This window comes from Phasianus colchicus, chromosome 1 (assembly GCF_987193195.1).
Source record: "Phasianus colchicus chromosome 1, bPhaCol1.hap1.1, whole genome shotgun sequence".
Classification (NCBI taxonomy): domain Eukaryota; kingdom Metazoa; phylum Chordata; class Aves; order Galliformes; family Phasianidae; genus Phasianus; species Phasianus colchicus.
The window spans coordinates 4,541,916-4,558,563 of record NC_143436.1 but is presented as its reverse complement, the minus strand read 5'-3'; the positions used below and the strand labels follow the sequence as shown (position 1 = coordinate 4,558,563).

General features: G+C 39.5%; 1 protein-coding gene across 4 annotated transcripts; it reads right to left on the bottom strand.

Moving 5' to 3' along the window:
• Positions 1 to 2,557: 2,557 nt before the first annotated feature.
• On the bottom strand, positions 2,558 to 16,431 carry RBM17 (RNA binding motif protein 17). 4 transcript variants are annotated; one of them, XM_031609732.2, is made up of 12 exons: positions 16,348 to 16,431; positions 14,328 to 14,468; positions 12,881 to 12,997; positions 12,114 to 12,280; positions 10,952 to 11,049; positions 10,005 to 10,061; positions 7,659 to 7,800; positions 5,958 to 6,109; positions 5,229 to 5,305; positions 4,743 to 4,841; positions 4,173 to 4,245; positions 2,558 to 4,038 (listed from the first exon to the last, which is right to left on the bottom strand). In XM_031609732.2, exons 2-12 carry the CDS (start codon positions 14,448 to 14,450, stop codon positions 3,935 to 3,937), a joined length of 1,209 nt encoding a protein of 402 aa, XP_031465592.1. In that variant the 5' UTR covers positions 14,451 to 14,468; positions 16,348 to 16,431; the 3' UTR covers positions 2,558 to 3,934. The 4 variants fall into 4 exon arrangements, with proteins under 4 accessions (XP_031465592.1, XP_031465594.1, XP_031465595.1 ...); XM_031609734.2 differs by having other exon boundaries at positions 5,229 to 5,302; XM_031609735.2 differs by having other exon boundaries at positions 10,952 to 11,046.
• Between the last annotated feature and the right edge of the window lie 217 nt (positions 16,432 to 16,648).

Here is a 16,648-nt window from a genome sequence, read left to right as displayed (position 1 = left end):
TGCACAGCTTATCTCAATTTCCTTGTCTATAAAATCAACAGCTGTTAACTGTTTTACTACATCACAGTTTTGTCTCACAGAAAAGAGCTTCAGAAGTACAAAGTGTATTATTTTGATGAATGCTGGGTAATTAAGGAAAAAGGTCATTATAAAGTCTAACTAAGTTTAAGGCTAAGAGCACTTACCATTTTCTGCCTTTAAATAACAAGCAACTCCTCCAGGAGGAATTTTGGGTTTAGTTGCACAGTTGCAAATATAGGGCTATAGGGTATAATCTCAGCTCTGCAACCAACCTTTTGCATGACCTTGGGCAAGACACGTTTTAGCTGTCTCCCTCCCTCTTTGCGTGGCTGTTTAGATAACATTTTGAGGCAACAACTCTCATCCTCCATAAAATATTAGCACATCAAGCTTACATTTTGACAACAGTAATTTAAAACTTAACATTCCCTGTGAGTGCAAGCCTCATCAGATTTCTTTAGTCTGACACTAAGTGGGCAAGTGATGAACTGACAGATGAAATTCAGCATAGGTTAAATACAGAACAGAGCACATAAGAAAATACAGTCATAATTTATGTTCATAATGATGGGCTCTGAAATAGCTGTTACCACTCAGGAATGAAACCTGGAGGTTATAAACACTAAACACACAAAGGCATCAAGTCAATCCTTCCTTGCTTTTAAAATAACAATCACTGTTACAATTTAGAAAAGTAAAACGGCAGCAAATGGTTAGGCCACTATGCAAAACCCTGTTCTTTAGACTTCAGGGTTGGTAACACACTATGGACATCTTGTTCAGCTCCTGGCTGACGTGTCCTAAACGTCTCTCTCAGTTTCTGTTAGCATCAGGACACTGCCAAATCTTCCTTAAGTAGGCATCTCATCTAGATTCTTGGAAGTAGTGAACAGTTTGTGCTTAGTTTGAGAGGAGATTCAGTAATTCAGCACCTCAGAGAATCAGAGCCCTTACAAGGGTAATACAGAATTAAAGTTTAACTTCAGGAAATCGGGCCTGAAAAATACTTCACCTGAAGTAATATAACCAATACTATACTGCCAATCAGGCAAATGTAACAGGCCACCATTCTATTCATTTTCTGTATTCATGATTTTCTAAGGCAACACACAAAATGAAACGAAAATATTATTGCTCTAGACTACAGTTATGAAGTTATGTTTACAATATACCTTACAGAAAAAAAATTAGTGCATAATTTCAAGTACAAAAAGACAAAGAAACATGTGCAAGTAAAAGTTCATAGGTGTAACAGAACTCCAAGTGTTGTGGAATTTTTTTGACAGTGTGCTGACAAATTATGGAAGGAGAAAAGGATGCATAAGCAGTAAGAACTGAAAGTGTTAAATGAAAGGGAATTTGAGAACCTAAAGTCAGTAACAACAACTTCCAGAGGAGGTAGGAAGTAGAGAATTCAGAAACTACATCTTTAAAGGTATGCAAGGACCAGTCTTATCTGACAAAGCCTGAGCCAACACATCAACACAGATTAAGTATAAGAATATGCATTTGCAAAAAAGAGAATACTTTTCTATTAACTACCTTATTTATAACAACTAAGTCATCCGTAAGACCTTAGACTAAGGACCATGGTATGCCTGACCCTTTTCAGGCTTCCACGTCGGCCTGTGTTTGCATTTCCTGTAGCAGCACCTAGAGGCCAACTGCTCACAAACTACACTCCAACATCACTTGACTCTGCACCCAGCAAAATTTCTTCCTACAAAGGAACGAAGCTTGAAATGCAACTAAGGCAACGTACATCTGCTAACACCAGGAGGAGGTCAGCTGTCTTAGTGACTCCACGGTACAGATAAATATATTTTTTTTTTACAGAATATTTATGTGTGTCCCCTATGCAGATCACTAAACCAACAAGCCACTTCCTTTGTATTTATAGAGGTAAGTGTTAGGCCTTAGTCTTAAACACTGACAATGATCTTTAAAACTAAATGGCACAGAGATTGCCAATAAAGCAATTCTCAGCAAACAGAAGACTCAGAACACATTAAACTTGAAGTTGAGAAGTTGGTGTGACAGATAAAAAGGTAGAAGAGCTAGTTAGAAGAAAAAGTCCATACTCAGGAAACGGTAACAGCTACTCATTCAGAACAGCAGTATTTGCTGAAATAAAAGCTAATTCCTATTTCAAGTTAAGTTTAGATCACAATAAATGGATTACCAGCAGGTAACTTTCTGCAGCATGACATACAAATTATTTAACTCTTGTAAGCAAATATATGCTAATTGCTGTTAGGCTAATTTCTTCATTTTACTACATAGTAGAAAGAGTTTTAAGGCATATTGCTCAAGGTCAAACAGAAAACTAACAACAGAGGTAATAACAGAATCTGAATTCTGTTATGGCCCCAAGACCTGTGGTTTCAGCATTAGTCAGACTGGTTCTTCACCTCTGCTGCAGTGAGGTTTTTCTGATGGTGGATTACAGCCACTGCCAACAGTGGAAACTGTGCCATGGAAGTGACCACCTTCTTATGTAACAGAAGAAGACAGTAAGGAAGCTGACACACAGTAGGTAAAATACAAGTTTTTTTAAAAAAATTGTTTTCTCTTTTACAGGCAAATGTTTGTACAGAGTTTGTTGGAACACAAGCAGACAAAATAAGCAAGAAACAAGACGAAGGGTTTGTCATATGGATCTGCAGCCAAGACTTAATAAAAAGGTAATAACTGGAGATACTCACAGCATTGATCAACTACAGGTCTATATCCCCTCCCCCCAAGTACATGTGTATAACAGGAAAAAGACATCCAGCATCAGCTTTTGAACAGCTTAAAATGCCCTCAAAGCTCCCTTTCCTTTTAATACCTATACAATTTCAGTGGCAACTGTAGATGCAATGGAGCACACAGACAACCACCTGCACAGCCTTCTCTTGCCACCTGTCACATACTGTTCCCAAACAAAAGGTGAACACGAAACCAGGAGCAGAATGCTACATACTATTTTACATCAGACTAAAAAGAGCTGCAGTGTTTAGAAATTTAGTTCGTAATTTCTTCATATTTTTCCATGAGAATTTTCTTCCACTGCTGTCTTCTTAGGTGTCAATCAATTAAAAAGTTAGTCACCTACATTAGAGGAACTGAGAATATGATAGCTGGCCAGGTGAAAGAATGAGTTTCTCTTCATTCTATACACAGCATTTCAATAACTACCTGCAATCAGTTAATGCTGGCTTTCTAGCAAAGACTGCCTGACAGTAGAGAGCATCTGCTAACAGTCCACTCATTCTGATTCAAATGCCTACGCTTTTTAATTTCCTTTCTCCTTCCACTTCCCTCTATTAAACGTGTTTTCTTTGGACTTGGGAAGAAACACAAACTCACTCCTTGTTACTTTAGTCTCCATTCTGGCATAGAAAATATTGTGCTGAAGTAAAAAAAAAAAAAAAAAAAGAACAAACTAGCTGCCAACTGCCCAACAACCCCAAATAACTCTTGTGTGCAGAGATGGAGGACTGACGAACAAGAGAAATATTGGGAAAGAGAAGCATAATTGCACACAGTCCTTTTCCAAAGCTTCCCATTTACTGTGGATGCTGCACAGGGAAACTGTGAAGAAGCACCAGAACAAGGAAAACAGGAATACAGACAAAGCATTTCCTCAGCAGTGGGTTTTCAAAAGAATGAAGTCATGGATGAAAAGTTCAAAAAACCAAGGATTCCCAGAGCAATAAGCAGAATTGTGCAATTCAAAAACACACAGACGTGAATCTTAATTTCAAAGGGCTTTATATTACAAAAAATGAAGTCACAACGAATGCGAAAAATCCATTCAATGAGGCTTGTTTCCAGTCTGCTAGGAAAGCTACTTTCTCTTCTTTTTTCCCAGCCTACTGCTGAAAACATGATTGCCAAAACAGTGACACCTCGAGCTAGATTTTTAAAATCAAACTTGCTCTGCCAGATCCAGTACTCTGAACTTGTCCAGGTTGTAGAAACAAGCCTTCACCACTCGGCCGCCAAAGTATCTTCCATTTAGATCCACAACAGCTATAATTGCAACAAAAAACAGGTCAGCAAGCAGCAATTCAGAGACTAAAAATTTGAGTCTAATGAGTGAGACTGTTTAATCTCTTTGAAGAGGTGAACACTGAAATTCATATGACACAGTTTAGTAACCTTACCTTTAATTGCAGACTCAACCCGTTCAAACTCCAAAAATATTCTTACAGCTTCGTCATCAGGGGCACCAGGAATCTGAAAGAAAACCCAAAAACAACAACAAAAAAAACCCCAACAGATCTGATTAGAACAGTAACAAAACCACTGTTCTATGCAGCACTTTTTCACAAAAGCAGAGTGTAAAATTAAGCCAATATAATTCAATTCTCCAGTTGCCAAAGGGAGGTTGAAGACTGCTGAACTTGGGTCCTGTTTCTCTATGGAAACCTTTCAAATCAGCTAGGGTGAAAAGTTTCAGTAATCTAAACTTATAAGCATCTCAAAGTAAAAGATTAATTTAGCAGGAGGAACTAAAAAAGTTCCAAAAACACAACACTCAAGGACTTTGCTATTTCTGACATTCAGAGTTTGCACTTTACAAATATTGGAAACATAGAATCGCAACACAACAAAGGACCCTTTGAAATCCTCTAATCTATGCTACTCCTTCACAGCATAGTGTGCCAGTCATGAAAGACAAATGGCCAGTTCACTTTTGGAGTAGCCAGAACGAGAGAAAGATTCTGTCTTACCTCAAAGATGACACATTTCCCAACCTTGCCATATTTTTCACATTCTTCCTTAGTTTCAACTTCTAGATCTTCATCCACCTCCCCAGCACCCACCATATTCTGAAAGTTTAAACAATAAACATAAATCGTTGGATGCAGCCTGCATAGATAATAATGTAGATAAATCATGGATACATGCAACTGTGACTATGAATAATTTAAGCTATTGTTTACCAAGTCAAGAATCATTTTGTTACATTCCAGAGCCTAGGCAGTTCCCTAATACACTGTGACATGGTTGCTGCATAATCTAAACCAATGTTGATTTACAGTCACAAATTGTATCACAGGAAAGCAGATTTTCTCCACAGCACACAGAGCACCACGTAGGTGCAGCTCAGAATTGTCCAAACTGTACAGAGTAACTGTAACAGGAATGCAGGTTTTAGCATTTAAATCAGTTGTGTATGCTGGAAATAGCAAGACACACCTTTAATCACAACTTACCCTTAGTAAGACCACTTTAGTTGGGCATTTCAGTATCTCAGTCAATGGATTAGAATCTGCTTTCTTGGTTGCATCTGCTAGGAAGAGAAAAAAAAGTTAATCATAGAATCATTTTAGACTAATGCTCATATGAAGGCTTTAATCAGAATCTTACTGTTAGCAAAAGTGAAATAAAAGCCACTAAGTATAGTTTCGTACTGATAGGAAGAGATCCTGTAGCTTCTTGGGAGGACAATATGCTACAAAGATCATAGACAATGTACTATTTCCTTGAGGGAAATCATTCATGAGTTTAAAATTGTATCAGATCCTCTAAGAATTAAAAACCAGATCTCCTGACTTCCAACACTTGTGTTCAGGCAGAAGTGCTGTTCCAGTAAATGGAGATGCTGTCTCTAGATCAAACAAAAGCAGGGAAATTATCTAACGCACATGATAGGGAAAAAAGCCAGCAGGAATACAGCACTGAAGTGAATATACAGATAGGAGGTTACAAACACTAAAGAAGGACGGCTAATAGGGGAGGATGAGTTAAAATAATTAATAGATCACTTTAAAAGAATGTTATAAAGGTAAGTTTCCACAAGAAAGAGCATGAAGCACTGTTCCAACTAAGCAGTATTTTCTGCTAGAACTAATAGCTAACAAAAATCCAGGAGCTCTCACTGAGCACGAACTATTATTTCCCACAATCATTTTCACAAACTTATTGGTGCAAGACAAGATTACCTTTCTCTGTAGCATCTCCAACAATGATCTTGCCACCCCTCTTGCTAGTTTTCTCTACAGAGAGTGCTGTGCTTAGCCCCTGTTCGTGCTTTCCCAGCCCTTGGCCCTCTCTGAAACCATACTTCTGCATGATTTTATGAGCAACTGTCCCTCTGCAAAAAGGAAAAAAACACTGGTTAGTGAACGTTTCGTACAACAGCATTGTCATTGCATTTCTCCAGAGTATGCAAATACTCAAAAGTTGCTCACACTTTTCCAAATACATTCAAAGTTCTAATAGCAGAGCAAGTCACACATCATGCCAAGGTCCATTTAGTCCAGTTTCTGATCTCTGTCAGTGGCTGGTATCAAAAGCCTGAGAGAAAAGGCAGATGTGGGAAACAGATGGTTCCACATTACATCACATTATACTACCTACTATTTTAAAGTCTGCACCATGTGTCCAAAGCACACGGTTTTGCTAGCACTTCCTATGACAAACCTGGATATTCTCAGTGTTAATTGACACAGCTCTTCTTTCTGAATTTTCAAGAACTTACTAAGGTAATAATTCTCCAATCTATTAAAAGTACCATCTTCATTGGCATTTCTTTGGTGCACATAGCTGGATAAGCCAAGACATGAAAGAAATGTCATGGTACAGTAACTTACATGACAGTAAATAATCTACACTAGGTTACCTCCATTCTACTAAGAGGCATTTAAGATTACACAGAAAACGCTGGATCAGTGACTACATGACACATACGAAGGCCTGGCTATGTAATGCTTGAAAACTGAAACTCTAAGCCACAGAATAAACAGTAGTCAATTGCATAGACAAAATATTTTCTATAACAGCACCTCCTTCAATGAAGTGAAGGTCCCAGCATAGTGCTAATTAGAGGAGATACCAATGCATAAATGTGTCCCCCAGTACCACTTCAGTTCCATGGTTTTTTGTTGTTGTTGTTGTTTTTTAATATTGCCCATAAAAATGATGTTTCTATTGAAAAATAGATTGAAAAAAACTGTCTTCAAAAATAAATATAGTGTAACGTGTAATAAACTACACTTTTATGGTTGCATTTGTCCTGCATGCAGTTTGGATCACATCAAGTCCGCACTTCTGCAACACCCAGTATGACTGAGAAGAGAGCACACAGCTAACGATTAAACCTTTCAAATGAGGTCTCGGGACTATTTTTAACTACACATTTGACTTCACTTTGCCACCCACTGTAGAAACACAAGCATCACACACAACATGAACCCCAGGCTGAAAAGTAAACGGCCAGATTTGCAACCACAGCTGCTCCCACACTCATGCAAATATGCTTTGAATTTCTGAAGAAACAAACTGGAGTTGAAATAGGCACATAACAAAATTAGGAGAAAGCTGGAAAAGAAACTAGTGGAACTCACAAGCCACTTTTGCTTTCCTGCAGACTACATTAGCTTGGATTGTACAACCCATAAACACTTCATGCTGAAATGTGGCTTCAGAACTTGTCTTAAAAAACACAGCTACCTCAAAGGCATTTCTCTCATTCAAGTAAATCCACTGCTTTTTCTGCATCCTGTCAGTTCTGTCTACATGCACTCAGACTAACCATACACACACAATGTGTTATTTACCTTGACTGACAACTATTTTAACTTTTCATTCCTGTCACCTTCTAATGCTTTTTTCCACCAAGTGAAAATATGTCAAACATTTACCCCATGTTAGCAAGGAATGAGTTGCTAGGTCCTGTGGGGCTACGAGGTCTGTCTGGCTCATCGTACACCGGAGGAGGAATGGCTGCTTTGGAAGATGGTGCCCGAGGTCTTGACTCATCTTCATATGGGAATGATGCTACAGCTGAAGAAAAGAGACATTTGCTTTTTCACTAAAATATGCTGCATGTTATGAATGCTAGAATGCGACACTTTCAATCTCAGCTCATTTAGAGAAAGATCTCTATTTGCAAGTTGTACCTTTTCTGCTTTATACAGAAACACCTTTCACATAAATCCAAACCAGAAGAACGTTTCCTATGCACACAGAGCTTTAACATCCCCTTATCTTCCTTCCCTGCCCCAAGACTTAAAGTTAGAATTACTCTGGGTTTTTGTCATAGAACAAATAATGATTTTATATACACATCATGCACGTGTAAATCTGTAACACATTCATTAACTTCTTACTTATCAAACTGAGAAAAACATTAAGCAGCCACCTGCACTACAGTGAGTCTATCCAGACAGAGGACAAACAAACTCAACGTTCCATTCATCAGGAATACAATTATGACATTATGTCAGTACACACATCTTAGGCCTAAAGGACTATAACGAAAGCACACTGTACACATACACAAAGGAGAAATCAGTCTTCCAAAAAGAACCAGCACAACTCAAAATATTTATACGGATCCCTCTGACAATTTCTGAACTGACACAGCATGGGAAAGAGACACATATCGTACAGATTAGATTACTATCTTCCACTGAGAAGTCAAATTGAAAAATGTAAAAAAAACCCCACAACAAAAACCCACAGTACACTGAAGAAAACATGCAGAACACACTTTTGAGTGTATTTATGGCCTTTTAAACTGAATTTGTTTCAAATTATCTTATTGTGAACTAATGTTTATATCTTCCCCATGATGCCATATGTGAAGTTTAAGAACACTGATGAGGAAAAAGAAAATACTATCTAGAATCAGAGCACCTCAAATTGGAAAGGACTCACAAGGCTTTGAGTCTGCCTCTTGGCTCTACCCAGGATCACCCAAAATCCAAACCCTAGGTCTGAGGGCACTGTCCAAATACCTCTTGAACACCGGCAGCTTGGTGCCACCCTCTGGTGCAAAGCTTTCCCTAACACCCCCTGCCCCTTCCCTGACACAGCTCCATGCTGTTCCCTCTGGCCCTTTGCTGTCACAGAACTCAGCACTGCCCCCCCTGTGCAGAGCTGTAGGCTGCCATGAGATGGACTGAACTGCTGCACTTCTGCTACAGGGCTATTTTCTGAGGTTTTTCCAGTCCAGCTTTGGGTATCAAGTAACCAGCAGCACAAAGATTTCTTTGTAAGCTCATCTCACAGAGCTCTCCCCTCAGGATATTTCTAACATTTCCAGCCTATATTTATTTTTCCTTGACTCTACTCAATCGCTCCTAATTATTTACTCAGAACGATTTCTGTTTCTAGTGTTTACACACTTCAAATGCTTTCACTATTATATCATTCACTTACTCTGCCAAGCTTCCAGTATTTTATTTTAATCTTCTTTCAAATAAAATCTGGAAAGTCCTTTATGTGCACAGCTTAATTATTTTTAAGGACATAAAACAATGAACAGCACATTGTGTCATTTAAAAACTTAATCAGACATACAAAAAGAAGCCTGAGCATTTTGTTCTTACAGCAAGATTCTGCCATCTAGTGGAATACTGCGATCTTCAACCTGAATTCATTGAGGACAACCCTTCTGCACATGTAGTTCTTCAGTAGATATTATTTGCATTATCTACTACCAGTAAAGTGGAAATAGGAACTTATCTTTTGTCTCCAAAGTAAGACCTTCAAAGTTTCAGCTTTCACACACAGATGATATTTGCTTAAGAGGATTTTTCTGAGTGTTCTTTGGTTATCCCTCAAAGATTTTAAAAGTTGAGTTTGCGGTGTCTGATTGCTTTAGAAAAGGGTAATTCATAAAGCACCTCTAAAAGCCAAGGGCAATGGAAGAATTCTCTCTTCATACCACTGAGGTTTTTCATCCGCTTGTCTGCAACATCACTTTTTTTACACCACAAATGAGTAACTGGACACAGTTACAACTGAGCAGCCTGCTAAACCACTTCTACAGCAATACAGAAAGAATCCTTTAGAATAGAGACAGGAAACAGTATTATTACAGGTTCCCCACAGCCTCCCTGCAGTCAACAAACAACTAAGACAAGTCGTCAGGCAAGAAACTATCACATGAAAGAACAGCAGGATGACTTCACTGAATAGAAAGCTGAGTGACAATTAAGCAACATTACTGCTTTCAGAGAACAGGATTTTGTTGTACTTACGTTCTTTGTCCTTCTCAACCAGAGAAGTAGGTGGTGCAATTGCAGCTCCTCCCATACCTATGAGTAAAATGGAAGAGAACATGTTTGCGTCATTAGGTTCTGCTGCTTGGAATAGTTGCACTGAGGTGTAATACACCTGCTGGCTCCAAAAGCAGCAGCAAGAGTGTGAGTGATATGAATGAAAAGCATATCGAAGATCATACTGCAATTATGTGCTACATGTTGTTTCTAGAGTCAATATATTGCACAGAATTTCAAAATTAATGGCTACAAGGGAAGCAAACCTTCGGTTCTAGAACAGTTCAATTAAGCCAACACTCTTCTCCAGTTTAACTACACTTACATAAGAGTATAGTACAAAGCCCCTTCCCTATTTTAATATGCAGCATTTTAAGGTAGTCACCAACTTCCAAGAAAGGACAAATATTTTCCATGTCCCTGTCAGGAATTTACTTTTCTAAAATAAATGAGACCTGAATTATTCACTACAGTTGATGTTGTTAAGAATGAAATTTCATTTTCTTTGTGCTAAGCTATCATCCCAGCACATATTTTGTTAACTAGTTCTAAGAGCATTCAAATCACAAGGTGTGGTTCAAATCACAGGAATGGTAAGCACCAGTAGTGAAAGCTCAACAGTGATTCTCATGGTTTCATTTTATCCCACACTTTCCTTCTCTCCTGGAATCCACACCATGCATAAAGTTAAAATAGGTATTGACAAACCGATGGAAATCCACAAATAATTGAGAAGACACCTCCCTCCACAGGAAAAAACCCCCACTGTATTAAAATAGTTATAGTGTAATAACTGGGTTTATTCCAATGGCTCGAATGTTAACAGTATGCCTCTCAGCTGAGAAAAGAGAGATACAAAATACATTAAGCCATATCCTCCTCCTCCTTGTGTTTCTTTCTCCTATTATGAAAAAAAACAGCTCTCTTACTTCTTTTTCTTCTCTCCCTTTCATAATCTTCATCTTCATCAGAATCTGGATCCGGTCTTCTTGAAAACCCACTGGCTTCATGTCTGTCTTTACGTCTTCTAGGAGACACAGCAAGTTAGGATAAGAAACAATTCAAGCCAATTCTGCTTTAACTCATGATACTACCTTTGCCATGTGAATTTTATGGCATTTGGCCAATCAGATTAGCATTTTATAATGTGTTTTCCATGAAAGAGAAAGTAAACACCCTTACTTTTAGTGGGTTTTTTTTTGTTGTTGTTTGTTTGTTTTTATCCTTTTTTTTTTTTTTTTGTAAAATAGGAAATAGATTCAAAACAAGATCATTTTCCACCTGCAAATCAATCAAGGATAAAGTATGGAAATGAAGTAGTCTATGAATAAGTCTAGCCCAAACTGATGACTCTGACTGAAAGACTACAATGGCAGAGGTGCTGAATGCAAGCAATAGGAAGGTAGCCGAGACATTAATTAATCATCCTGCATTGAAGAGAATCCCTTTCAAATTCCCCACCAAAGGCTATCTGAAGCAATAATTAATCAGTCAATTTTAAAAGAAAAAAAATCCTCGTGTTAAACAGTGTAATTCCTCAGACTTTACAATTCGTACTACGATGAAACTGCTTATTAGTTTTACTTAGAATAAGCAAATCTAATCTTATTTCCTGGCTGGCAGATGCTTTACCACCTATTTCAACAGAACTTTGAATCTGCATTCAACCTATAATAAGATTAAAGAGATTTCTTATTCCACAGAAAAAGTACTGAGCTACTTAAAGATTAGTATTATTTTAGCCAGAGAAAAAAGAGAAATAAACGTAGAAAGTACTTAAACTGAATGCAAAACATGAAGAAAGCAATAGGCAACTATGCTTCATAAAAGCAGTGCTAGCTAGGCACTTAAAACTGAAATGAATTCACAGGTCAGTGTGAAGTATGTAAAAAGAGAAAAGATGATTTATCTTTGAGTGTTGAAAGGCATTTCTGATGTCAGGTTATGTTGACACGAAACACTCTAAAAATATTATTCGCTAAATCTAAAGAAATTCCCTGAAACTCCTCAGGGGGATAAGACCAAACAGATGTACATTTAACAGCCTATTCTTTACCTAACTGCCTATATGCCATATGTTAAATGCCTTACTTTTCTCTCTCTTCTATTTCCTTTTGCCTCTCCAGCTCACGCTGCCTCTGTCGTTCCTCTCTTTGCCGCTTCACCACTTTTTCATAATCATTTGGAAACATAGGATCATACTCATCTGCCAAAGGAATCAATACATCTCCTGCAGAAAAACCACTAGGTACGGGATCCTTGAAAGAGAAAAAGGAGAACAGTGATGTTTGAAAGCTGAGATCATAGAATCATAGTCCAGGACAACCTGTTCTGAGTGTCCTTGCTTGAGTAGAGCTGTTGGACCAGATGACCTCCAAAGGTTCCTTCCAACCACAACCGTATCACTGTGATAACTATTAGTATCATTATACAAGTCCAGTTCCAACACTGGTGCAATTACAATTAGCTTCATTATTTACCTGACCAAACCACCATTTTGCAAAGTATTTTGAAGCTGTCCAGAAGAGATATGTTAAGAGCAATGTTTTATTTTAATTGTACGTTCAACAGGATGCTTTCATGTTGTACAGAATCACAGAATCACTCAGGTTGGAAAAGACCTTAAAGATCATTGAGTCCAACCTAACCATATTACCCTAAAATTAGCATCACATAGAAGTCTGTAAAAAGCTGAAATGCTCATTAATTTAAGAACCTCTGAGTTGAGGTTCCAATTCTGGAAAACAATCAGTTCTTTTAGCACTCAGACCATTTAAAAATAAAATGCAGATGGCTGTCAAAGTATTCAAATTCAGAAACATTTGTTAACAGATGGAGCCTATCTGTTTTGTTCTTACCTTTAACCCAGCTGCTACATGAGGCGGTGTGTCCACGATCTGTCTTTCATCAGAAGAACTCCCTCGTTTCAGGTCAATCACTGGTGCAAGTACTGTTGTTTGTTTGGTTCTCTGACTCTGAAAAATGGCCAAAACATAAAATGCCTAAAAAAGCTACAAAAATCGTTTTCTACCTTTTGTTTCCTTTCTATAAGGTAACACAACAGCACACTTTCCTCTTTTTAAGCAAGAGAGACTTTGCTTGTGCATGCACTAAAACACACAGCGGTAAGTGAATGCTTTGCACCAGGATGAAAAGCACACATTAAAAACTCAGGGGATCTCTTCAGATCAGGTTGAACCTAGCAGATTTTTTTTCAAGAAGGGTCTTAAACCTATTCTAAAGGCATGTTTCACCATCCAGTAAAATGTATTGATGTATATTCTCCATTTTTCAAACTTATTCTGTTCTTCTATTACTGTTGTTCTATATCATAGAATCACAGAGTGGCCTGGGTTGAAAAGGACCACACTGATCATCTAGTTTCAACCCCCTGCTATGCGCAGGGTTGCTAACCACCAGACCAGGCTGCCCAGAGCCACATCCAGCCTGGGTATTTGCAGACATACAGTCAAAGAAAATACCTAACACAGCAGTCATTTCAAATTTCATTGACACACATTGCTCCAACTAACGGCAAAATCCTGCAGTCAATTTTAGCAGCATAAATCAGCACTAATTCAACTAAAAAAATGCCATGTCTCAGTAATCATTTCATATCTGTACCAGTATTTAAGTAATCACACTCTACACCTTACAGATCACAAAGAATGTACACACATCCTGCATGAATCAAAACAGTACTGTGTAAAGCTATGAGGTGAAATATTGTCACAATAAATAGAGCAGAAAAAGGCTCTGTTACAGTTTAAGCTCAAGGAATTGGCTTGTACTACTTTTCCCTTTCATGCACACACACAATTTCTCTAAGAATTTCTAATGCACAATGATCTGTACTTTAGCACCTAAGGCCCTTTAAACAGAAAGCATAAAATGATGCAGATGTATAAGTAACAACTATATAAAGAATGACCAATAAGCAGCACTGACAACTTTCAAGTGCAGCACGACCTTTACTTACACTTTAAACAAGAAAAAAAATAATTAACCTAATTATCTTCAACGTTAAATGTAAAGATCAGCTTTTGGCTCAAGTAGTAACAAGATTTGAGGCTCACAGCACACACACCAATTCTTTGTTCAATTTTCATCTTGCCAGACTTCCTTGAACAGACCTGAAGGAAAGGCATCTTTTGCCTCCCACCTGTTTTTGAGTCCCCTTGCTAGAAACCCACAGACAATAGGACAAAATCACCTCAAATCTGTATTATAAGGTCATGAACTCTCACTGATCTGAGCATGAAAGAATCTTTAAGAACAGGAAGCAAAATTAGGAATAATCCATACCTTTGCTTGAGTCAGAGCTGCCTTCTTCACCTGCAGTTGGGACTGTAGTAGTTTGAAGTTTTTAGACCAGCCTTCTGTTTTGGAATCACTGGTCTCAACTCCCAAGTCATCGTAAAGTGACATTTTCTCTTCAATTTAAAACTAGAAAACAACAACAAGTAAATCAGATGATGTCACTATGCCCAGTGCCCAGCTTCTGCTATTTCGGGTATATCTGGTCATCATATTTTTAAATATTTTTTTTTTTCCAAGCCAGAGAGAATTCCAACCAGTAACATTGGTTTTTTTTGCTGCACGGTAGCAGATATACAGGACCTACAAGTAAGACTGTGCAAAAATAACCACTTCAAAGGCAACGAGTATTCTTCAAAAGTTGATAGGTGTTAAAAACATCCTAAATTTGCACTTTTAGCAGTACATATCAATCATTTCAAGCTCTGAAGTTGCACTGTACCCCAGACCAATAGTGGGAGATTTAGAATGAAATTCAGTATCAAGTGCATCACAATCCTCAAAACTTCAAGATCCAGACAGAATTACTCTCTGCTGACGTTAAAAGTCATCTGCACAAACATATCAACATTTCATTCACCTTCTTAAATATTGCTACCTTTTTTGCCTCTCCGTAGGCTCAAAAATGATAACTTATTGTATTTGCCAGAGTATTTTCACAACATTTAAAGGCCTTGCAAATACACAGACATACGTTTATATAAAATTAGCAAAACAACATCAGCAGCAATGTGAAATGAAATATATCACCTTGTGTGTTGTTTCATCTAGCATGAAAGGTAGAAGGGAAAATGTGAATATAAACAGAAATTCATCACCTGTGGAACAACCTGTAAGGCTATTATTTAATCCCTATGACGCCCGGACTGTAGTCTCTCCTGCCAAGAGCTTCAGTTGTTTAATTTACTGCAATATTACTGATGAACAGACTGCAGTGAAATCCTACAGACTCATCAGCAAGATCTTGTTTCCACAGATCTGACAGGGAACTCAGCATATAGGTGTACTTTGCTAAAGATATATCTGAGATGCATTTAAACCTATGGGAAAAGTCTCAGGTAGAGCCCCAAAGGTGTCACACTCAGCAAAATAAAAGACAAACAAATGAGGTTTTATCTTGCAGTGGAATAGGGCTTGGTACAACAGAGTTCACTACAAGATACTGGAGAAGACAGGATTAATTATTGGGGGGTTACTGCACGTATGGGCACGAGGAACGCCATACATAAAGGAACACAACACAAGGGAACAAGATGTGAGCAGGGGGAGAACAAAGTTAGAACACGAATTCCTGACTGCTGCAGGGAAGTGCAGTCTGTGAATCACAGAATGGCTTGGGCTGGAAGGATCAAGTGTCAACCCCCTGCTGCAGGCAGGGCCTCCACACAGATCTGGTACGAGATCATGCTGCCCAGGGCCCAATCTAACTTGGCCTTGAACACCTCCAGGGATGGAGCATCCACAGCCTCCCTGGGCAGCCTATTCCAGCATCTCACCACTCTCTGTAAAGAAACTCCCGCAGACATCCAATCTAAACGTTCCCTTTCTCAGCTTAAAACCATTCCCCCTTATCCTGTCACTGCCTACCCCAGTGAAGCAAGAATTCTACCACTCTGGGGCAGATAGCACACATTTGGGGTACATTACTGTACACGCATAAATAGACAGAAAAGGACTTTGCACCTCCAATTTGAAGGGGATGGGCTGCAGCACACGGGGGGCCGAGGCAGCAAACACAGGGCCTGTAACCAGCCCCGCACAGCCCGCTGTTCCTGCCCCGCAGGCGGGCAGAGGGCCGAGGCCGTGAGGCACACAGGCCGCGCAGCGGGGCTGAGGGGCCCGACCCCCCCCCCACCCTAGGCCTACGCCCCTCTGAGAGGAGCAACCCGCGGCCGAAGACCTCCTCTTACCCCACCCACCTCTATGCCTTCCCTCCCCGCACCCTCGGGACGCGGAGCGGGCTCCCCAAGCGGGGTGTGCCGGCCGAGGCCCGCCGCCCGCGGCTCACCCGTCACCGCGCCGCCGCCATGAGCCGGCCGCTGAGGCAGCCGGGAACGAGTCCCACTCACGGCGTCTGCGCCTGCGCGCTGCCGCCCGTTCCGCTCGGCCAATGGGGAGCCGACCGCGCCGCGGCGGCGCCGCCGTTGTAGCGCCCCCTGGCGGCTAGAGGAGGGAGAATCATCCCTCGCCTCACAATCACAGAATGGCCGGGGTTGGAAGGGACCTCAAGGATCAGGAAGCTCCAACCCCCCTGCCACATGCAGGGCTACCAGCCTCCACATTTCATACTAGACCAGACTGCTCAGGGC

Excerpts from the sequence above, each read along its gene's own strand:
- RBM17 (XM_031609732.2), bottom strand. The coding sequence starts at position 14,450 with ATGTCACTTTACGATGACTTGGGAGTTGAGACCAGTGATTCCAAAACA. Across the intron at positions 11,050-12,113 it reads GAAATAGAAGAGAGAGAAAA|AAGACGTAAAGACAGACATG; the intron begins GTAAGGCATTTA and ends TGTGTCTCCTAG. Across the intron at positions 10,062-10,951 it reads AAGGGAGAGAAGAAAAAGAA|GTATGGGAGGAGCTGCAATT; the intron begins GTAAGAGAGCTG and ends TTTTACTCATAG.